At 40.0% G+C, this 23,787-nt stretch overlaps 3 protein-coding genes across 4 annotated transcripts; 2 read left to right on the forward strand and 1 right to left on the reverse strand.

The window, feature by feature from the left end:
- Positions 1–4,390: 4,390 nt before the first annotated feature.
- LOC140746354 (uncharacterized) lies at positions 4,391–7,211 on the forward strand. Of its 2 annotated transcripts, none has more exons than XM_073078475.1 (6): positions 4,391–4,648; positions 4,723–4,899; positions 5,275–5,415; positions 5,987–6,175; positions 6,391–6,489; positions 6,828–7,211. In XM_073078475.1, exons 1-6 carry the CDS (start codon positions 4,514–4,516, stop codon positions 7,086–7,088), a joined length of 1,002 nt encoding a protein of 333 aa, XP_072934576.1. In that variant the 5' UTR covers positions 4,391–4,513; the 3' UTR covers positions 7,089–7,211. The 2 variants fall into 2 exon arrangements, with proteins under 2 accessions (XP_072934576.1, XP_072934577.1); XM_073078476.1 differs by having other exon boundaries at positions 4,414–4,559.
- A 330-nt stretch (positions 7,212–7,541) lies between these two features.
- Gos28 (golgi SNAP receptor complex member Gos28) lies at positions 7,542–12,012 on the reverse strand. Its single transcript, XM_073078478.1, has 6 exons — positions 11,852–12,012; positions 11,470–11,645; positions 10,926–11,015; positions 10,074–10,225; positions 9,299–9,415; positions 7,542–8,926 (listed from the first exon to the last, which is right to left on the reverse strand). The coding sequence occupies exons 1-6, from the start codon at positions 11,877–11,879 to the stop codon at positions 8,806–8,808; spliced, it is 684 nt and encodes a 227-aa protein (XP_072934579.1). The 5' UTR covers positions 11,880–12,012; the 3' UTR covers positions 7,542–8,805.
- A 995-nt stretch (positions 12,013–13,007) lies between these two features.
- On the forward strand, positions 13,008–16,154 carry Rad1 (Radiation insensitive 1). Its single transcript, XM_073078477.1, has 6 exons — positions 13,008–13,248; positions 13,346–13,483; positions 13,626–13,729; positions 14,195–14,420; positions 14,937–15,068; positions 15,400–16,154. Exons 1-6 carry the CDS (start codon positions 13,156–13,158, stop codon positions 15,514–15,516), a joined length of 810 nt encoding a protein of 269 aa, XP_072934578.1. The 5' UTR covers positions 13,008–13,155; the 3' UTR covers positions 15,517–16,154.
- Positions 16,155–23,787: the final 7,633 nt, after the last annotated feature.

Raw genomic sequence — 23,787 nt, forward strand, 5'->3', positions numbered from 1 at the left:
AATCAAAGTAGACGACCAAACTTAATAGACTCCTAACTATTAAAATTATACGAATAAGACGCTTTCTACACTCACAACCCTACTATTCACTATTCCCTATGTTAAAGGTGGCATGGATACATTCTTAGGCAAAAACATAACAGCCTCAATCAATTCTGTAGATGGAGGCTGATGTTCAAGGTTGATGTTTAATGAATTTAGATTTCTATTCAGAGAAATCTAAATTCATTATTTAGATGTATATCTGGCGGAGGATCGAACCCGGAACCCTCTGCGCGTCAACCGGTATGATGACCACTCGGCTACGTGGGTCTGTTAATTCTCTTCCGATCAGACTCAGTTTCGATCCGGTAGTAGTATAAGAAAAAATATTGTAACTGACAGTTTGTAAGTACCTCCGCAGGCCTTTAGAAAATAAATATATATCATTTCACTGATATGTGTAAGCAGAGAACAGAGGATTGCATCAAAAGCATATAAATGAAAGTAAATAATACAAAAGACACGTTTACGTAGAAGTATTTACAAATTAAATTAAGTTGGAAATTAAATGCCCAACTATTTCGTCTTGCTAAAGATCCAAGGATATTTGCAGAATTGACAGCCAACCTTCGCTAGTCGGAGAGGCACTTTGAGAAGAATAAGCAAATTAAATACAGGTACGTAGCGATCATATTTTTTTGTAATTAGATTAAATGAAGAGAAGGCAGCGAGACGTTGGATCGAGAAGGCATAGGTTGGTTGAGTGTGGTGTAACAGGGGAAGCTTATGTCTAGCAGTGGATTTCAAAAGGCTGATGGTTATATGGATATATTATATGTAGGGAGTCTATTTGATTATTTGCTCTACAATTTAGTCCTACTTGTTTTAACACTAGCTTCCCACAGTCCATGATAGTACGGATGGACACTGATCAGCCCGCTTTCTCTCCGCGTCTGAAATCATCGTATCGAAGTGTATTGCGACTTCTAACTTTGAATTTTGAATGACAAAATGCCTTAGAATTTTAATATCGACGGATGGATACACTGTGCATAAATACGCAAAATGTTGGAACGAGGGAAGTCACCAAAAGAAAAGGGGGAAAATTAGACATAAGTACATTTGCGTTTAACACCGTTCTGTTCGTGTTTAAGAAATATTTAAAATACGTTAGTTAATAGTTATACAAGAACCTACATACCAAAATATTTCTAAATGGATTTTAAGGTAAATTGATTAGGTACAGAGTAGTACAGACAGTCATGAGCGGAAGGAAGCTGGTTCGCAACTTCTCTACAAAAAGAAAAACAGCAATTAGCAAATTAAATTTAAATAATTAATCTATCGTACATTTGTTAGCAGCAATACTAATTAATTAAAATCAACATTCTTAAATTCATAATGGTTTGTTTCGTGTTACCTCCAATGCCATATTTATAGTAAATAAATTCTTTATATTCTTTCTTGTAGAAAACAACAGAAATATAAGAGTTCTTCCACTATTTAACGCGATGTCGCATGACTTCACAACATCGAAATAGTTTTAACAAATTATAATCCAAAATTACGACCAATAATTTGCCTTGCGGCCTTTTCGTGACTGGTATTTTGACAAACATGACAAGGCGTACGTATTTATGTAACAAATAATTATTTTTAATTTCTTATTTGACCGACACGGTTTCGCTTTGCTGACATTTTTACATACGTAATAATAATATATTAAACATCAAAGAATAATGCAAAAATGTGTTTGTAAGCATAGATATACTACTAATAAAATGTCATTGTCTGTAAGCTATTTAATTTTAATACATAGGTAAATAACCGTGAAGTCCTAACTTATTCCTCTTTCCCTAAAGGAGAGCATGATCAGTTCTACTATTTTATTAGTCTTAACCCATTATAGGTAAATAGTATCTACTAGGGTAACGTTTGTTACATATTTTGTTTATTTTTTTCTTTTTGTTTGAGCGGCAGTGATCTGCGCTTTCTTTTGCTATATTTTATTTCTTTCCATAGCTTCCGTAGCGTAAGTGTCCTTCCGTAGGAAATGGAAGGTTTTAATTTACTGCCTTCATTATACACTTACAATTAACATAAATATATTCTGTGTCAAACTGCTAGTCCGCTCCGAAGTTGTTGCGAGCAGGTGTAGTCTTACAATTTGCTATGGCGACGCGATTCATTTCTATATTCAGAGCGGACTAGCAGTTTTACGCGGACTATATAACGATGGTGAAATCTGCCTTTCGACTTCTGTGTTTCTGTCACGGACCTGATTTTTATTCTAAAGGGAGTATTTTCCTCTTTCCACGATTCGAGAAACGAGAGTCGATATCACAAAATAAATTTCTGCTCTACTTACAATTAACCGAGACTACAATATTGACGTCAAATCCGCCAGTAGGGAGACAACTGCACTAAGTAGGTACCGTTATGAGTATTAGCTCTACAAGTTAAAACCATGTTAAAACTGAAAACTACTGTGTTCAAGTTAACAAATTACTAAGATATTGGTATGTATAGTATAGAACTATTTTATGCGGGCGATGACGACAAGAAGCTAAAATTCAAGCAATTACCACTTAAACCAATCTTGAACATAATAATATGAATACTAGGCTTTATAAAATGAAATGACATTTAAATTGATTTATGGTGTATTTATTACGTGCAGGTACTTAAAATGGTGATAACTTGCCAAATTATCTTATTGCATTCATTATATTAAGAGGCGACAATGGTCCCTTTACTCATCTTTTGTTTACTATGCGTGTTCCAGTCCTGTGGGCTCGAGGCGGTTATATTTTCTTTGCCCTTAAGGAATTCCAGTCTAACCCAAAAGTACCTTTTACTTTAATCACCAGTGTTGCATATGATTTGTCGGTTGTCGCCATATTCAAATATAGATTTTGTTACATTAGGCTGAAAAATTGTAATAGGGAATATGCACATTTTTATTTTATTATTTTAAACCACTTATCACATCGTTTTAACATAGTAAAAAATATAAACAATTTTATTAGTGATTGAAATATTTTTTTAAAAATTATTTAAAGTATCAATAAAATTTGACACATTTGAACGCCGCCATTTTACGCGCTCTTTGAATGACGTCACGTAGCGTGATTTGTATTAATATTGATGATAACTGTATGCACATAAAGGTATTATTAAACGTTTTCAGGTTTCATCGCTATTTACATCATGGGAAAAGGCTAAATAACCACTTTTTAAATATTTCCAAGAGTTATTGTGCAAAACCACTACTATAAATACATTATATAGTGTTTTTTCTTTTGCAAAAGATGCGAAAATACGAAAAATGTGGTGCAAGATTATAGGAAACAGATATAGTATCTCCAAAATCGCATTAACATTTGTATTTACTGTAACAAACAATAATTTTAGGTAAATAATTTTAAAATATTGCATTGATCATCTACTTCGTTAGGTACTTATCGACTTCTACAACAAACACTATCATTTGAAACACACAAAATCTATTTTAATATTATAAAGATAGGTGAAGATAGGTGATAGGTTGAAGGTGGTAGAACCCTTTGTGGTTCGAATCCGGAGGCACCACCGCCACACCTATTTCTACCCAATAACAGCAGTGTTAGGTGATGCTGTGTTCCGGATTGAAGGGTGTGGTAGGAGACAGACTTTTCCGAGGCGTTCCAGCTTAGTCCTCAGGGGTAGCGGCGCATCTGTGGCCGACCTTAGGTGGGAATATCTAATTCTATCTGGGGTTGATTATAGATGTCCATGGGCGGACTGTATGCTCGTCTGCTATATTATAAAAAAAAGAAAAAAAAAGAATATTAACATAATAAGTTATGATCAGTTAAATATTTCCGAATTGACCTATGCATAAAAACCAGTTTATTCATTTTGCATATTTTAGGTAAATAGTCCGATTGTGCTTTGACAAAACTACTTTCAATCATTGTTCTTGATTATTCCTAATAATACTATGTAGAAAAATCGCACTAGGTAATAAATAACACTGTAGGAATATAGACAAAAACAATTTTTCTCTCAAACAGTTTGAATATCGACACCGATAAACATCGTAACACGCTATGTGACGTCATTTTTCGATTCGACCAATGGGAATGCGTTTTGCAAATTTGAATTTCGCGCGCATAATTTACGATTTTTGATTAAAGTTTTAAACAATTTAACACGAAATAAAGAAAAAATAATGGTTTAGATGTAATTTCAGGACCGTAATGTACCGAGGAAAAAAATAACAAGCAAATCTAAATCACATGCATATTCCCTATTTTTAAAGCTTTATTAACCTGTATAAAAATACTTTACTCTATGATGTTAGTCGTCTTTTAATGTCTGTGTTACACTTTCAAACATCAAAAAGACGTTTGATGTCATATGTCAAAACACTAATGTGACAACTCAAGTCATTAATCAAGGGCAAGACGAAAGCCAAGCAATAAGAAATATTTATTTGTAATTCTGCACGTGTATTTTTGATCTCAAAATTATAATAGTTTTTAAAAGCATGGAGAAGAAAGAAAAAAAAGAAACTGTTCCTTTTACAGAATCGTGTAGGCTATGTTTACGTAAACGGGGAATTTTTAATGTATTTAAAATCAAAGGTTTACTTATAGATATTTTTGAAATCATAGGCGTAAGGGTAAGGGATTGTTTATAATTTGTAATAAATGTATATGTGGTTATAGAAAACGTAACAGTTTTTGTGATTTGTAGGTATTTATATCAGATAAATTGCCACAAATGATATGTAAGGATTGTTCATCACTTTTGAGTGACGTTAAATACCTGAGGCAGGTGGCTACTGCACATGATAGGCAGATGAGAGCACTAGCCAGCAATGGATTAGAAATATGTCAACAAGGCAAAGTCAAACAAAAACAAGTCGTACAGGTAATTTATCATCATGTGTTTGATAATCTTAATTGCCTTTCATCATTTCATTTGTTTATCAGACTTTTGATATACACTGATGGCCATAGGTCTCTTCTAGTTGGCGCCACTTCAACTGGTCATCTGTCTTTTGAATACAATTATCATTAACAGTTTTCTTCATTACACATGCTTTAAAAGAGTTTTAATGTAACTTAAACAATACTGTCTGATAATATAATCTATACAAACTTAAGAAAATAGTTATCTGTATAATAAAACTTTGTTGTGGAACTCTATTTTTCACTAGTGACATTTAATAATAATAGGACAGTGATGTTTATTTTATTAGTGAAGTATTAGTATTGTTTTTGTAATTAAAGGTATTCATTCCAGACATGCAGAGAAGAAAACCAGGTAAATAATGGGAGTGAAGACAATGCAAGTTCTGATGGCAGTTTTCAAATTAAAATAGAAAGAATTGAAGACCCACTAAGCACTGAATGTGATAGGGATCCCCACATATCAGAAGATACTGTGAGTAGAGATCTATTTATATAATCCAATATTGAGGTACTTCTCTAGTTCAATCTACATTGATTTATTATCATCATCAGCTCATTACTGTTCCATTACTGAGCATGAATTTCCTCTCAGAATGAAAACCATCTTCATTGTGAGAGATGTTTATTTTGGGAGGCTTTTTTGACCCTAGGCCACCATAGTATTCAAGTGTGTACCTTTATTGTAGGTGGAACCATAGACCTTTAGTAGAGCCAAGTGTGTATTGGTAGGGTTCACTTGCTAAAACTTTGTGAGGAAACCTACACACCTGAGAATTATTTAAAGGAAGTCCCTTATTTAAAGGAAGGGGTGTGTATACTGATTCACGTCTTGTGCGGTGGTGACCAGCACCCTTCACTCTTAGCAGAGACCCATGCCAACAGTGAAATAGTATAAGGTTATCAGCAGTCACACTCAGATGAATAATATCCTATCCAATGTCAGCTACATGTGTATGTTAGTGCTCTTAGATAATGAATTATAACATATTATTTGTGAGGCAGTATTAATATTGTTTTTGATTAGCCTGGAATATTCATTACAGCCATTGCTGGTATGCAAAGGAGAGAATCAAACAGATGGTGTGTGGAGCAGAGAAACTACAAGCGCTGATAGCAGCCTTCATATTAAAACAGAAATTGTTGAAAACCCACTCGACACTGGTAGCGATGGGGATCCTAGCATGTCACAAGCTGTGAAGGGTGAATTATTTACATTAACACCTGAAATTGAGGTAATTAAATATATATTTTTATAAGATAAGAGTAGAAAACGATCTTGTACTTTTTCCTCAATAAATGTGCTAGCTCACTGCTGCCCATAGACACCTGTGACCAACTCTATATAATGTGCTCTCATAATCTTTCAAATGTGCAAAAAGAGTATAACTTGAAAAATGTCAATTCTTGATGCCAGCAAGTTGCAATCTTCTGTACTTAATACTTTCAGTCATACCTGGAAGCACGTATGACAACACAGTGGCCTCAGCTAAATGACGTGACAACAAAACAAAGGCGTGATCCAATACAAGGATATTACAGGTGTGAGGTGAGTTACATTTCAATATAAATGGGTTAATTATTAATGTAATAATTTTTCGTATAGTGTATTGAAGTAGTTTAGTGTGTCCTTCTGATGAACCTCTTTATCATGTACACAGAGTGCTCTTTACCCTGTTTTTATATTAAAAAAATGGAAGTGATACTGCACTTTTCATGCTACATATTGTTGGACTTTTACTGTTTTATTTGAATACATATTAATTAACACTGAGCATGTAGAAATAATATTTGATTAATTTTCATTGATGTGTTTTATCTATAGTACCAATTTTTTAAATTTAATTCTAGTATCTAAAACTCAAAGTGTAAAAATATTTTTTGCAGGCCTGTGCGAAAGATTTTGCGACATGGAAAAAGTTTTATTTTCACAACCGTCTCCACAATAAGTCAATAGCATGCCCGTTAGAGTCCTGCGGCAAGAAATTTGCTTCGAAGGGTGATCTAGAGAAACACTTTCGCACCCACACTGGAGAAAAGCCGTACCACTGCGAGGTATGCCCGCGGCGGTTTGCACAGCGCGGCACACTCAAAGCACACAGAGAAGCCATCCACAAGAAAATTAGCGAAGTGATCATTGGAACATGAAAGGGCTTCCGACCTATTGGAGTTCTTATCAAGATATGCTTGTAACAAGCAGTAAAGTTTTTAGCATTCGTTGTAATGTTATTGCTATGATTGTATGTCACCATTATGCCATTTGCATGACTTTATATTTGTAGCTTTTCGTAATGTCTAGCAAATATTACTAAGAGAAAACAAGTATCAATGAAGTCCAAAATATCTTTTGTAAATATTAAAAGTACAAAAATATTTCAAATTGTGCAATTGAAAGCCGAAGATAAAATATTAATAAACAAGATAAAAGCTTAATGCTTTCCATGTCCATCTGATAGGGGAGGAAATAAAACCGCATCACAAAGTTATTCTTTGTTATGCTTCATGTGACTTTGTTATTTCCAGATTCCTATGTATATGTGAGATTCCTACAAACAGCTTATTAATTAGCCATTTGATTTAAGGGTTCGTAAAATAAATGTATTTTTAAAATAAATAATTTTATTTAGTACAACGATTCAAAACATAAGTATTTACATATTACTTACAACTATTACAGCTAGGATACGCTAATCTAATTATTGCAGTTGTTACACAAAAGTAGTTAACAGTGCTATAAACCTGAGTTTCTCAAAGTCTTGCGTTTATCGCCCACTTCAATATTTTAATTTTAGTGCCCTCTAAATTGTCAATTTTTGCTCTTTAGGTATTCTAAATTACCAATGACCTTGTCATCAAGAACAAGATGATCTTTTAACAATTTTCTGTCCTGAACCACTTGAAGTAAATACTTTAAAAGGTTCATCAGAATAAAAGTCAGCCATAACCCCCTATACAGCGTCCAAGCAATTCAATTATTATATGCAGGAGTGAATCCTGTAGACCTCCAGCAGTCATTGAAGGCGTTATCGCCCACTTTGAGAAACACTGCTATAGACACTGTCATAAATGCAATACTAATATTTTTTGATTCTCTAACCTATTGAAAAAAGTTATATAGGAATGATTAGCAAAAATACCTTACTTAATAAAATTATATAAATTACATTTAAATATACAATTTCATTTGTTGTTATAGTTATGTGAATGTTTCGTGACCAATAACCATGCTCTCAATCAATGTTACAAACTTTTATTTGTATTTGAGTGTATATAATGATCCAATTCAACAGTCTTTTATGCCTGTCTGATCTGATTAAGATGATTTTATGAAAACTATATGATAAAGGAAGTTATAATTTCTTTGTTATAATACCAACATTTTCCTATTGTGTCCTGACTTGAAGGGTGTATAAGAAATATCCACTTATATGGATAGAAATACATCTGTAGGCCGCGATCAGGTAGAATTCCAATCCAGATTGGGTGTGTTGATGACAAATCCAAATATATTTATTATATATATATATATATAGTTACAGTCATAACTTACTGCAATGTAACTGTCATATATACTTTCAATTTTTAATTGCCAATATGGAAATTCGCAAATTCTAACTGGTTACGTCCAAAGAGTCCCAACCGTTAAGTCCAAATTAATAGCGTAGCGGCTATTTTGAGGATTAAACTGTTAAAAACTTAACCAAACAGTTTGTCGCAAATCACAGAAAATTGTTGGTTTTTGGTTGTTGTCTTTTTCGATGGTTTTTCACCGCAATGCGAGCTATTTGAATTCCGGTTCAATGTGCCTCGCGCACTCACTTGTAAATACTTAACCAGAATTAAAGCTTCTGCAGGGTTGGTGTGTTCAGTGGAAGGCATAGAGCAGCATGAGGAAGGTGCAGACGGCCACCACCAGCCCGAGGATGAGCGAGTCGCGTCGCTTGCGCGCGTTGATGCGGTAGATCAGGCTGTTCAGCATTGGAAACCTGAAAATTTAGCGTTCATTCAGCGATACTGCAGCACGCCATAAGTCGCCATAGCGACTTTCCGCAACTCATCAAACGATGACGCTGCTGACTCACGCTATTGATATTTTCTCAACATCTTGCATATTTACAAGTGGAGAACTGAGAATCGGAGCACGGCCACTCTCCGGGCATGAGTAAAATGCAGCAATTTGGCTTAGTATGTATATAATAATTCGTATTTATAGTTTTAAATGGCCTAGTTGTGACGTGGAGTGTCTTGAATGTAGTTGTACGTAATTTAATTATTCCTATTTGTCATGTATATTATATTGTGTATATATTATATTGGGTATATTGGCATCTTAATATCATAATTTTTAGAATGAGTACCTGTTGGTGATGTCGTTAAACCTGGTCTGCATGCGCTTGAAGGTCTGCCGCTGCGACGTGAGGTGCTCGCGCGCCTCCATCGCTATGTTTATCTGTTCGTCCACCAGGATGTGTGAACTGGAAAAAAAGCAAACATATTTTATGAATTTCACATAGAAAGTTGGCAACATTACCATTACTTTTATCTGGGTTCATACTAGCATTAAATTTTATTTTTGCCCCTAGGAGTACACTTGACCTCTATGTGCCATATCTGATAGGATACAACTTCATAAAAAGATAGTAGAAAATATACATTTAGGGTGCATTTCTATCAAGACATGTGGGGTAGCTCAGTTATGGTTGTCTGTCGTATCCACATCAATATGATTGCTTGATATCTATTGAATGTAATCTTAATTAATATTAAACAATCTTGTTGGTGTATTTGACACATCCTATTGATGGAGCTTAGGTACCTCCACAGGCCTACAGTACCCTTACCATGAGTTTTCAAAACATCCACAATATTACGTAAACTTTTTGTCTACCTCACATATTCACAAAAAAGAGAGACAAAACATAAAGCGCCATTTTGTCAATTTAGACATTTAATATTACATAACTGACACTATAGTTCTTATACAATCCGCTAGGGGCGCTGATTGGAAATTGTATGTGCAAATACGTAAACAAATACCAAAACAATCATATTTGTCAAAACGTAAAAACTCATGGTAAGGATACAGCTCCGTGGGTACCTCATATCTGTGGCAGCATGAAGCTGTTGTGATACCTATGCAAGTGGTTGGCCTCCTTGGCGTACTGGTCGCGGCGGCTGAGCCCCGCGGCGGCGGCGGGCGGCGGGCTGGCGCCGCGCAGCAGCTCCTCGCGCTCGCGCCGCGCGCTCACGCGGGCAGACGTCTTCGAGAACTCTTGCTGGTAGTCCTGAAACACATATATTGTTACATTATTTAATGACAGCAGGAAATAAGTTTCTTTTTCTTTAACAAACACAAGCATATAAACAGTTTATCTGATGATCAGCAACAACTACCATCAATGGAGATTTACAATCAATCCCAGTTAAGAATAAGTATGGTAACAATAGGATTTAGAAAAGCCACAGATCCATTGCTTTCCTTAATAACCAAGTTTAAATGACTTGTATAAGTTTCTCTTACCATAAACTTTTTACCAAAACCTGCAAACCATTCTCAGATACTTTATATGTGCAGTAAACTTAAGTATTCAATAAACATGAAAAATCATTAATTTTCTACTTTTGTCTGGGTAATTAATATTTATGATTTTTTTTAATGTATTGGTAACAGCAAAAAACCGGATTCCATTGAATGTTAATTGATCACTGCCACCCATGATTGACTGTAATAAATCTCCATGTTAATAGAACATACATGGATTCAGTTGTATTGCTACATCTGAGTACTTAACTAGAATATCCCATATTAGTAACTCTACTTTATCAAAGCCATCAAACTGAAATACAGTAGAATTCTAGATAACAATGCTAACACAATTTAAACCACAAGGAGTCAAATCAACCCACAAAAATTACAGCATAAGAGAATTAAAAATAAATGCAATATTTATGTACATAATATATGTATAATAGTTGCTTTCTTACCATAAGTATTTCTCTGTGTCTCTTCAATGTGTGCATTGTGGCTGTACCACTTGGTGCTAGGTCGGCCATTTTGTCATTGATTGATGATAGCTATTAAACAAAAATTGATACATTTCAATATTACTTTCAAATTAACATATTCTGAAATTATGTCAAAAAAAGCTGTTCATATGTATTATGTAGCATAGTCTAATTTTAGTGAATCTTTTACATTAATACTACATTTGGCTTACACATGAATGATGACAGAGATATTAGCTGTGACAACATTTTGATTGCCACAATTGAACACAAGAAGTCACCAAAACGTGATAACAAATGCTAACAGTAGAGTCTTCTAATGCCATTAGTGCTACCATGCTAATTAAGCATTCATTTTTAATTTTGAACATAGTCTACACTCATAAAATAGGGATGAAATAAAAAATACTATAGAATAGTAGAATCCTCCATTTTATTGTGGATTGGATTTGGAAGCGGAAGTGGCATCTGCCTCCTATGCTATTTAGATGAAAACGAGATAATGTAAGTGCACTCCTGTTACCTTATTCAGTAGCTGTTGCAATTCCATCGACATAGTATCAAACATATCATCGCTGTTGATGAGCGGCACGCTCTCCGAGCTCAAGCCGGTGGAAGCGCTGCTCACTCCCAACTTGCTAAAGGCTACCAGCTTCACATCAATGTCATTTTCTAGGAGACGAGCTTGTTTTCTTAGCTCTGCAATGTGTTGAAAGTTTTAATCACTGGTTTAAGTTATAATATGATAAGTTATAAGTAACATTATAACACTACGTATTATTTATAGTTTAATAACAGCGTCTGAATAACCCGATTGTCGAAGATCTCTTACTGCAACTGCAACGTCATACTTTTAACTATGTATATTTTTTCGAGATTTACATTTATATTCGATAAGTATGTACCTTCCCATGAAGAGCTGGTAGTGGACATTATTATGATTTATAATATACGTATTCTTTTAAATATATGCACTGTATTATTAAATAAATATCGTCTTGTTTACAAAGAAGAAACTAGCAAATTCAAGTGACAACTTGACAAAATGACAATCGAATTAAATTCTGACATCACCGTCAGTCTCATGTCCACAGATGTTTTAAATTGGCTATGGCCATTCGTTTTTCATTTGTCTGATCTGTGGTTTTTCCTGGAATGCTTGGATTATATAAATTAAATATTTGGGAAAATTCAGTATAGTATAACATCATCTTTTGTCATATAACAAGACTTGTTATATGACAATTTAATGTTTAGAAAATTGGATATATAAAACTTTCTGAAAATTTTGAAAAAAAAAACCACACGATGGACAGGAACGACAGGATTGACTTTGACAAATTACGACTGTCATATTCTTTTGCAACTTGACAGAAATTAAAGCGGTAATATTCGTGTCATGTACTCGTGTATCTTTATTTGAAAGTGCAGATTATTTTATAATGTTTTGATCTCCTTGGTTTTAGATAAACGAAGTACTTAAAGAATAAAAACAATACTGTGGCATTGATTATTTTCTTATATTGTGTCCTTATGAAAAATGTCCAATGGTAGTAATTCCAAGCCATCGAAAATAATAAAGGTTGCAGAAGATCTTTTAAATCACATCGAAGTGCGTGTAGCAGAAAATATTAACAAAGAATGTATGTACGTACGTTGTACTGGAATGAATTAAAATGTTCAAGTAGTTTAAAGTTAATTATGGATGTTATATTTAATATTATAATATTGCGACAGTATCGCTACAAGATTGCTGCATAAAGTCATCCTGTTTTATAATTAATTTTTGTATTTCTATTAGGTTAATATTGTAAATAATTTACTTAGAAAATAAATAAATTAAAATATCACTTTTATATAGTTTCAGATGAAGACCTGCTTGTGTTACATTCAGTATTCGGCCCAATTTTAGTACGAGCTCTTAACATTTTTGAAAAGTATTTAACTCTCGAAACATACTCTACACCGAATACATCGCGGAGGTTGATTGAAGTCAGAGGAGAGAACGATCGCTGTTATAGAATTTTCCCTCGAATAAATTATTGTCCTTGTTTAGCTTTTAAGCACCAAGTTGTTGTGGCCAAAACTCAAGTTACATGTAAACATGTTCTGGCGGCTAGAATAGCTGTAATATTAGAGAAAACAGTGGATCATGAAGTGAGTAAGGATCAGTATCTGATGCTGGTGAGATCAATGTTTGATACTCAGAATGGATGAAGGCACATCACAATATTATTTCACAGCATCTATGAGCTCTGGAAAAACGTTATGCAGTTTGTTGAAAGCTATCCAGTTTCAAGAAGTATGTAATATCAATTTATTAATTTCGTGTTATAATAAACTGGGTTTCTTGCACAACCTTGTTGTATATTGCCTGTATAATCCTCTTTATGTTCTAGTGTGCCGTGTTCTGTGCTATGTCAGAGGGTTTGAAATTCACAGTAGAAGAGGGGAAATGTGTGCAGGCTTCTGCATATGTACCAGCGGACAACTTCACAGAGTATCATGTGCGAGATGATGTGGATGTCATGTTTAAAGTAATTATTGCATAATTTTTTACAAATATTTGTTGCAAGAAAAGTGTAATTATGCTAATAACAGACAAGACTTGAATTAATCCAAATTTTAAATTTCATTATATTTATATTTTTTGTTTATTAAATTATATAAACATTTCAGATCAGCATTGCTGTGTTAGTGGAGTGCCTGAACATATTTGGGTCGGGAGAGGAATCCAGTTTGAAGATGTACTACAGGAGTGAAGGTTCACCATTGCTATTGGTGTAATTTTTAATTTTTAATATAGAAATATATAAGATTAAGCCTTTAGCTAAATTTCTGTTGTAGTATGCTTGTATTACACTCGCATTGCAATTCTTAATTTACTCATTTTTACTTAAAAAAGGTGTGTCAACTGTAATCAATCATTATGGCACTGATTTTATTGTGGTGTACTACAGTATTACTAGTGATTATTATGAAATTTTAGAAAGTTGTAGAATATATTACTTTAAAGGTATCTGGCTTCTATGGTAGGTAGTGCTCGAGTATGCTTACCAAATTGAATGTAAAAAAATGTTTGCAAATTAATTTCAGCTTGATGCTGGTCTTAAGTAGTGTAGTAGAATAATTCCAGACTCAATAGGTGGTGCTGTTATTGACATTTTTTTTTATATATTTCAATAGACACACCATTAGTATATTTAGAAAGTGCATACACATGATATCAACATCAGCTTGTGACTCAGGTTGCAGCCGCAGTCAGTGTTCAACGTGATGACGGACTGCGAGATCGCGACGCAGACGGCGGAGAGCGCGCTGGAGCTGCGCGCGGACGCGGCGGCGGCGCGCCTCGTGCTGCGCGCGCCCGCGCTGCTCGGGCTGCTGGCCGGCCTCGAGCGCTCCGGGGACACGCTCGAGCTGCGCGTCTCGCCCGACCACCCGCACCTCAGCTTCCTCTCGTATGGCATGCAGGTTGGTTAACGATACAAGTACAACCAATGTAGGCTGTGTGATTTGCAACAGTAAGAAACGCACCTGCTGCTACGAGTGATGGTCCTGTTGGGACCGCTCGAGGGTCTTAAGTTCTCAAGAGACAGCCTCGACCTGACCACCCACATCTTAGCTTACTCATATGTGGCATGCAGGTTGCACGATTAGGTGCGATTACACGATGTCTTTATGCAGCGATCGTGTAGCGATGAAGTAGCAAAGACACCACGAAACAGTTACGCCACCCTTGTCCTACGTAGTCGGGCACGAAACGGTCTACTAAATAACTGCAAAATGCATGTGATATTTAATTTCTAATATGCATATAACTTAAAAAAATCAGAGGTGGCTTACCTGGGATTCGAACCTCTTACTCCAAAAGACGAAATTCCAAACCAGTGGACTAACACTGCTATGTCATATACAAATTCATCTACTTTGCAATAATGGATTCTTATGATGAAAGTAACGATACCTCTACAAACATTCTTATTACAGGACAGATCCTGCGTCGACGTCCCCAAGTCATCAGAAATGATCCAAAGTTTCCACTGTGAGGAGCCAATCACGCTCAAGTACCAGCTATATCATATTAGACTCATCATGAAAGCACTCGCGATTTCCTCCAAGGTACCATACTTTTAATGAAATTATAAGGAAACTATTTAAGTGAAACAGATATAATTCAGATATTATTTTAAGTCTTTCTCGCACTCTTTTTGATAACTATTCAAAAGGGATAATATGACATAATATAATCTACTTATAATTTTTTTTCGAAAATTTGATTAGCGTCTCAGCGTAAAGAATCGTCTTCTGTTATGGTAATGTTTAACAAATTCATATTTTATAGATACGAGTATATTAGAATTGTCGCAAGTTATTATTTTAAATTCTTGCACTGCATAAATTTAAAAATAAATTTCATCATGACGTTATATAAGACTTTGTGTTGTCACAGGTTGTAATGAGGTGTAGCTCCAACGGGCTTCTACTGCTGCAGTTAAAGTTAGAGAAAGAAGACCAGCGACAAATGTTCTCCGAATTCACTATAGTTCCTTTACTTGATGATTTATAATTAAAAATAAATGTACTTTCTAAATGTAATAAAAAAATGTGCTATTAATGACGAATTGCATTACTTCAACTCCAAATAAAAATTGGGAGTTCCATTACATTAAAAAATAGTAAAATTGAAAATACGTATGTCTATATTTCATTATTCAAAAGTACGCCTTAACTTAAGGAATGTTTACAATAACTTCCATTAAAATTAAAATAAAATGTTGATTTAAATCAAACTACTGAATCGTTGTTGGATGACAAAATATTTATGTTAAATACAAAAAGAGTAAGACATAATGTATGTGTGATAAGTACTTACAGATTTTCTGCAATGTGCAATATAAATGTATTGCACCTTGCAGAAATGCATTTTGTATGTACATAATTTTATTACATACTTCATATCAAATGGATTCACAATCTTTGTTAAGGCTACCGCCCATTGTCTACGAACGTTTGAGCAACTATAAGATTGATTAAGTAGTGGTTAAGGCGACTAATAAAAGTGGCTCAGCGACTATTTAGTAGCTTATTTACTTATATAGATGCATAGATGATTGTTCGTTGACAGATTTTTTAAATAAACTAAAACATGCAATTGTGCAGTTCTTTGATCGCTCAAAGAACAAATTGAATGGCGGAGCGATAGTAGCTTAAATTTGCTAAGCTCAATAGTTTAAGCGATAAGACCTACCTACACTATCGTCCAGGCGAAAGCAGCCAATGGGCGGTTAGCCTAAATATTTCATTTATTGATACACTACAAATTCTTGATATTGTCCACACTTTTATTACATCGAACACAACAAACATCCTAAACAACACAATGTGTAATATCATGATTATATTTTACAATTTATTTCTAATACATCAATATTCAATTCCAACAACATGTAAATTTAGTTAATACATTACGATTAACAATTTTTTATTACTGGGCGCAAAATTTTCGCCTCGAATTACATATATTTATGCTAATTACTATACTTTCAGAAAGGGTTTTAGATGTGATAACCATTGTCCCGGGACCCTGAGGATTCGTCGGGGCTAGAGTGAATTGAGATTTTGTGATGCTCTTCGTTATTACGCCCGGGTGCATTACGTTTGAACTTAGCGGCATTTTTCTTGTCGTGCGAGTTTATGTCACGTGTCTCACCCACATGCGTGCGCCAATCCGCGTCCCGCGTGTGTGTGGCTTGGATGACAGGAAAATATAAGGTTACGAAACGTACTTAATCCCGCATGATTAGAAAAATGCACTTAATTAATGTTAACGCGCGTCGTTTATATTGTCGAGCGTTTGAGTTTTCGACTATCAAATTATTTTAAATTAATAATTTATCAAGGAACGCTTTCGATATAGTCCTGAAACTTCTTACAGAACATTGTGTGAATATTTTCTTCGATTTAAATTATTACGGTAAGTAATCTCCCTTCACCGAATCATTGGCTCGCAGGAGTTACTTTGTTATCCTAATTACAGATACGAGTGATAAGTTAAGACTACAAACGCATCCAAAATCGGATTCAATACGCTAACCCCTGTATCCTATGTACAGCATGACTAGACAATAAATAGTCCAATTTCTTAGAAACTTAGTTTCTTGATTATTCTAATATGATCAATTCATTAAATAGACACCATTATTAAGTATGTAACATTTATACCTTACGTTCAAATAATTATCTAGCCCATGTTTTTTTTTCATATTAGTTTTTTATGTATGTTGTATTTGTGTAATAATGATTTTACAATAGATAAAAGTTCCGGCACGGATTCTAAGGTGTTAATAGAGTATAAATTATTCATACGCATAAATGGTGTTTGGACATATATGACCACAAATAATGCAAATTTACCTGTGATGCTATAAGGCGTAGTGTAATTTTCATCTATCATCATGCTGTTGTGAAATCTGTGCCGGAACTTGGCACATCAATTGCATCGGAGACTTATAATTATGATTGGCAAAAATATCTGCGGGCTTCACACGTTTAAGAGGAGGCGATTTGTCCACTTTGTAACAAAATCAATAACTCGCGCGTAGCCTTTTTGTTGTCCTCATACAAATTTTTATTACAGATACAAATTATCTTTAGAGGCAACTCCTCCATTAGTTTATTTACATGATTTAATACTTACGATTTTATAAATAAAACGCTTAATTCCTATACGGTCGGCGTTATAAATAATGTTATTTGGCAAACATATTTTAAATCAGACACAACTTCGCTAAATATAAGCAGTTTTTTATTTATATGACCGTAGTGTGGTTTTGCCTTAAAACTAATAAGTGTAAAGAGTGTAGCATCGACGATAATTAATTAATAGCTAAAATAATTGAACTAAGCTCAGTAACATTCTAAAATATTATTAAACACCTTGAAATCGAAAATTATGATTAATAATATATCTAAAATAAGTTAATTATTTAAATAAATGCTATGTACAGGTAGTTCGGATTAAAACAAAGATAAGCCTTTATCCATACTGTGTTTTCTTCAAGGCAGTGTTACAAGCCGGCTTGCTAGCTTAAAAACAAAGGTAGCCCTGTTTATATGAAGCTAGTTTAACTAGCTCGCCAACTTGCTAGCTCGTATTTGATGTATCTTAGCTTGAAATGTTTGCTCCTCATAAACTCAGCTGTAAAATTATATTTTAAATACTAAGTTGCTGAAAATTATTATATCGTCTTATAACTAAGTTTATAATTTAATACCTACTTGTCATTATCATATATTGCACAAAAGGATAAAACATACAAAATAAGCACTCGAGAATCAATTAAAAAGCGTTTAACTAACATATTGATACGACTGTGTTGGATGGAGGGCTAAGTTGGATATGTAATATATATAAAACATGTAACAATAAAGACTTATACATTCAGTATTATTATATTAAATTTGCTAGATACGGTCCTATTGTTGGAGTATTCGCCAGTGACGAGCGCTTTACATGCGTTTGATACGTGTACCGGTTCAGTGTCGGATCCAAATTGTAAGTGGCCCCTCAAAATCTGAAATTGTGCATTAAACCAGGACCTTTACGGGAAAAGCAAAATTTAATATAATTCGACCATGACTTATTTTGGACACTGCATACTTATATTTTATGTTTTTTTTTTTCTGTTTTTTCGACATTTATTTAAAGCCTGTCTTTGACTGATTCAAGCCTAAAACGATAATTCTGAATCCGTCACTGTACCGACTGATATTCTTTGATGGACAATGAACATTATGATGAAGTATAATAATAGTATCGTGTCACGAGTTCTTAACTATACAAAGATACACATCAATACAACATTTACCCTTCTTATGATGGTTCCCTAAGTTTCAGAAAAGTTATCTGAACGTCTTACTGCGATGGTGCTTGCATAATACCTTTGCATACTAATATTTACATCATTTTTCTTTAAACCTAAAAAATATAACTTGCTATAGTGAAGAATGAAGAACGCTTTAGATATAATTTTAAAAGTAATGAATAATCTTTAAACATTTACATTCCAATAATATGTACTTCAAACAAATGATACAAATCCGTTACGACACATATCATGCCACACAATTTATTACCTAAATTAATTATTTTTGTTCAATTTATCATTACATTTTGTCTTAGGTACATAATATATTTGTTTATGATTACCTATTATTAAATGAAACATAGACGCAGCTAAAATATTTATATGAAAGTATCTACAAATATTTTGTGATGTTGGCACTTTATGGAGCCGATATAGACCGTGGTGTACAAATACAGCTACTTGATAAAACAGAAATGATATTTTAAATAATACTTTTAGAACATACACGACGAAAATAATCTGTTTTTTATTTTATTTTAGATCACCAAAAGTATATGTTGTAAATTGAATAATTGCCTAATATATGAGCGTCTTCAGCTACTTTCACAAGTATACCTACATAGATAATGGCAGTTTGTAAGTATAGTTATACAGAATCAATAAATTGTTTGTTTCTGTGTATGCGTCTCCATGAAGCTATCAATACTAAACAGGCAAGAATAGCCAATTATTAGTTGAATGATTATCCTGCATAAACTAGTTCAAATGGGGGCAAAGAGCAGTATTTTTATAGCAATATCTTTGTACTGTGAGTTTATTTTAATTCTTTAAAAATTGGCAACACAATATACGCACATCATTTCTACAGCGTGGTTTATAATGTCGGGAATTTTAATAAAAAATAAAATAATTTCTACAGTTCCGATATTACCTAAAAAAAACCTTAATATATTTGACCAGAATCGGTCTCTATTCCTTGATGAAGTTGGAGCGAGATTGACTTTTAGTGACCTCAATTTTGTATTGTGTAGTTGAGTAGTGTGCGGTCTATGCGGCGCACAGCGCAAACTGATTTTCGATGGCGCGGTCAATATAGGAAAAATGTTTTTTCGCCGCATTGGGCTTTTTGACATCTCTCGTTGTCTGTCTAAAGCGACCACTCCTCAATGTACCCCAGGACAGCCGTGGTAGCGATGCTCGGTGCGGTCTAGTTGTGCGCGGTGCGGTCGGGGCGCACGGTGCAGAGCACGTACTGGTTGTCGACGGCGCGGTCGTGCGGCGCGCCGGTAGCGATGCTCGGTGCGGTCTAGTTGTGCGCGGTGCGGTCGGGGCGCACGGTGCAGAGCACGTACTGGTTGTCGACGGCGCGGTCGTGCGGCGCGCCGGTAGCGATGCTCGGTGCGGTCTAGTTGTGCGCGGTGCGGTCGGGGCGCACGGTGCAGAGCACGTACTGGTTGTCGACGGCGCGGTCGTGCGGCGCGCCGGTAGCGATGCTCGGTGCGGTCTAGTTGTGCGCGGTGCGGTCGGGGCGCACGGTGCAGAGCACGTACTGGTTGTCGACGGCGCGGTCGTGCGGCGCGCCGGTAGCGATGCTCGGTGCGGTCTAGTTGTGCGCGGTGCGGTCGGGGCGCACGGTGCAGAGCACGTACTGGTTGTCGACGGCGCGGTCGTGCGGCGCGCCGGTAGCGATGCTCGGTGCGGTCTAGTTGTGCGCGGTGCGGTCGGGGCGCACGGTGCAGAGCACGTACTGGTTGTCGACGGCGCGGTCGTGCGGCGCGCCGGTAGCGATGCTCGGTGCGGTCTAGTTGTGCGCGGTGCGGTCGGGGCGCACGGTGCAGAGCACGTACTGGTTGTCGACGGCGCGGTCGTGCGGCGCGCCGGTAGCGATGCTCGGTGCGGTCTAGTTGTGCGCGGTGCGGTCGGGGCGCACGGTGCAGAGCACGTACTGGTTGTCGACGGCGCGGTCGTGCGGCGCGCCGGTAGCGATGCTCGGTGCGGTCTAGTTGTGCGCGGTGCGGTCGGGGCGCACGGTGCAGAGCACGTACTGGTTGTCGACGGCGCGGTCGTGCGGCGCGCCGGTAGCGATGCTCGGTGCGGTCTAGTTGTGCGCGGTGCGGTCGGGGCGCACGGTGCAGAGCACGTACTGGTTGTCGACGGCGCGGTCGTGCGGCGCGCCGGTAGCGATGCTCGGTGCGGTCTAGTTGTGCGCGGTGCGGTCGGGGCGCACGGTGCAGAGCACGTACTGGTTGTCGACGGCGCGGTCGTGCGGCGCGCCGGTAGCGATGCTCGGTGCGGTCTAGTTGTGCGCGGTGCGGTCGGGGCGCACGGTGCAGAGCACGTACTGGTTGTCGACGGCGCGGTCGTGCGGCGCGCCGGTAGCGATGCTCGGTGCGGTCTAGTTGTGCGCGGTGCGGTCGGTGCGCACGGTGCAGAGCACGTACTGGTTGTCGACGGCGCGGTCGTGCGGCGCGCCGGTAGCGATGCTCGGTGCGGTCTAGTTGTGCGCGGTGCGGTCGGGGCGCACGGTGCAGAGCACGTACTGGTTGTCGACGGCGCGGTCGTGCGGCGCGCCGGTAGCGATGCTCGGTGCGGTCTAGTTGTGCGCGGTGCGGTCGGGGCGCACGGTGCAGAGCACGTACTGGTTGTCGACGGCGCGGTCGTGCGGCGCGCCGGTAGCGATGCTCGGTGCGGTCTAGTTGTGCGCGGTGCGGTCGGGGCGCACGGTGCAGAGCACGTACTGGTTGTCGACGGCGCGGTCGTGCGGCGCGCCGGTAGCGATGCTCGGTGCGGTCTAGTTGTGCGCGGTGCGGTCGGGGCGCACGGTGCAGAGCACGTACTGGTTGTCGACGGCGCGGTCGTGCGGCGCGCCGGTAGCGATGCTCGGTGCGGTCTAGTTGTGCGCGGTGCGGTCGGGGCGCACGGTGCAGAGCACGTACTGGTTGTCGACGGCGCGGTCGTGCGGCGCGCCGGTAGCGATGCTCGGTGCGGTCTAGTTGTGCGCGGTGCGGTCGGGGCGCACGGTGCAGAGCACGTACTGGTTGTCGACGGCGCGGTCGTGCGGCGCGCCGGTAGCGATGCTCGGTGCGGTCTAGTTGTGCGCGGTGCGGTCGGGGCGCACGGTGCAGAGCACGTACTGGTTGTCGACGGCGCGGTCGTGCGGCGCGCCGGTAGCGATGCTCGGTGCGGTCTAGTTGTGCGCGGTGCGGTCGGGGCGCACGGTGCAGAGCACGTACTGGTTGTCGACGGCGCGGTCGTGCGGCGCGCCGGTAGCGATGCTCGGTGCGGTCTAGTTGTGCGCGGTGCGGTCGGGGCGCACGGTGCAGAGCACGTACTGGTTGTCGACGGCGCGGTCGTGCGGCGCGCCGGTAGCGATGCTCGGTGCGGTCTAGTTGTGCGCGGTGCGGTCGGGGCGCACGGTGCAGAGCACGTACTGGTTGTCGACGGCGCGGTCGTGCGGCGCGCCGGTAGCGATGCTCGGTGCGGTCTAGTTGTGCGCGGTGCGGTCGGGGCGCACGGTGCAGAGCACGTACTGGTTGTCGACGGCGCGGTCGTGCGGCGCGCCGGTAGCGATGCTCGGTGCGGTCTAGTTGTGCGCGGTGCGGTCGGGGCGCACGGTGCAGAGCACGTACTGGTTGTCGACGGCGCGGTCGTGCGGCGCGCCGGTAGCGATGCTCGGTGCGGTCTAGTTGTGCGCGGTGCGGTCGGGGCGCACGGTGCAGAGCACGTACTGGTTGTCGACGGCGCGGTCGTGCGGCGCGCCGGTAGCGATGCTCGGTGCGGTCTAGTTGTGCGCGGTGCGGTCGGGGCGCACGGTGCAGAGCACGTACTGGTTGTCGACGGCGCGGTCGTGCGGCGCGCCGGTAGCGATGCTCGGTGCGGTCTAGTTGTGCGCGGTGCGGTCGGGGCGCACGGTGCAGAGCACGTACTGGTTGTCGACGGCGCGGTCGTGCGGCGCGCCGGTAGCGATGCTCGGTGCGGTCTAGTTGTGCGCGGTGCGGTCGGGGCGCACGGTGCAGAGCACGTACTGGTTGTCGACGGCGCGGTCGTGCGGCGCGCCGGTAGCGATGCTCGGTGCGGTCTAGTTGTGCGCGGTGCGGTCGGGGCGCACGGTGCAGAGCACGTACTGGTTGTCGACGGCGCGGTCGTGCGGCGCGCCGGTAGCGATGCTCGGTGCGGTCTAGTTGTGCGCGGTGCGGTCGGGGCGCACGGTGCAGAGCACGTACTGGTTGTCGACGGCGCGGTCGTGCGGCGCGCCGGTAGCGATGCTCGGTGCGGTCTAGTTGTGCGCGGTGCGGTCGGGGCGCACGGTGCAGAGCACGTACTGGTTGTCGACGGCGCGGTCGTGCGGCGCGCCGGTAGCGATGCTCGGTGCGGTCTAGTTGTGCGCGGTGCGGTCGGTGCGCACGGTGCAGAGCACGTACTGGTTGTCGACGGCGCGGTCGTGCGGCGCGCCGGTAGCGATGCTCGGTGCGGTCTAGTTGTGCGCGGTGCGGTCGGGGCGCACGGTGCAGAGCACGTACTGGTTGTCGACGGCGCGGTCGTGCGGCGCGCCGGTAGCGATGCTCGGTGCGGTCTAGTTGTGCGCGGTGCGGTCGGGGCGCACGGTGCAGAGCACGTACTGGTTGTCGACGGCGCGGTCGTGCGGCGCGCCGGTAGCGATGCTCGGTGCGGTCTAGTTGTGCGCGGTGCGGTCGGGGCGCACGGTGCAGAGCACGTACTGGTTGTCGACGGCGCGGTCGTGCGGCGCGCCGGTAGCGATGCTCGGTGCGGTCTAGTTGTGCGCGGTGCGGTCGGGGCGCACGGTGCAGAGCACGTACTGGTTGTCGACGGCGCGGTCGTGCGGCGCGCCGGTAGCGATGCTCGGTGCGGTCTAGTTGTGCGCGGTGCGGTCGGGGCGCACGGTGCAGAGCACGTACTGGTTGTCGACGGCGCGGTCGTGCGGCGCGCCGGTAGCGATGCTCGGTGCGGTC

This window comes from Epargyreus clarus, unplaced genomic scaffold (genome assembly GCF_041222505.1).
Source record: "Epargyreus clarus isolate Ecla_fem2 unplaced genomic scaffold, WU_Ecla_fem_2.2 ptg000012l, whole genome shotgun sequence".
NCBI lineage: Eukaryota > Metazoa > Arthropoda > Insecta > Lepidoptera > Hesperiidae > Epargyreus > Epargyreus clarus.

What these genes read in the sequence shown, in the direction of transcription:
- LOC140746354 (XM_073078475.1), top strand. Translation starts at nt 4,514, where the DNA reads ATGGAGAAGAAAGAAAAAAAAGAAACTGTTCCTTTTACAGAATCGTGT. An exon ending in AACAAAAACAAGTCGTACAG is followed by an intron (nt 4,900 to 5,274) that starts GTAATTTATCAT and finishes TATTCATTCCAG; the next exon opens with ACATGCAGAGAAGAAAACCA. An exon ending in AAGGATATTACAGGTGTGAG is followed by an intron (nt 6,490 to 6,827) that starts GTGAGTTACATT and finishes TATTTTTTGCAG; the next exon opens with GCCTGTGCGAAAGATTTTGC.
- Gos28 (XM_073078478.1), bottom strand. Translation starts at nt 11,879, where the DNA reads ATGTCCACTACCAGCTCTTCATGGGAAG. An exon ending in TGCAACAGCTACTGAATAAG is followed by an intron (nt 11,016 to 11,469) that starts GTAACAGGAGTG and finishes TTTGTTTAATAG; the next exon opens with CTATCATCAATCAATGACAA. An exon ending in GACACAGAGAAATACTTATG is followed by an intron (nt 10,226 to 10,925) that starts GTAAGAAAGCAA and finishes TATGTGTTTCAG; the next exon opens with GACTACCAGCAAGAGTTCTC.
- Rad1 (XM_073078477.1), top strand. Translation starts at nt 13,156, where the DNA reads ATGGATGAAGGCACATCACAATATTATTTCACAGCATCTATGAGCTCT. An exon ending in ATGTGGATGTCATGTTTAAA is followed by an intron (nt 13,484 to 13,625) that starts GTAATTATTGCA and finishes TAAACATTTCAG; the next exon opens with ATCAGCATTGCTGTGTTAGT. An exon ending in GGTTCACCATTGCTATTGGT is followed by an intron (nt 13,730 to 14,194) that starts GTAATTTTTAAT and finishes CTTGTGACTCAG; the next exon opens with GTTGCAGCCGCAGTCAGTGT.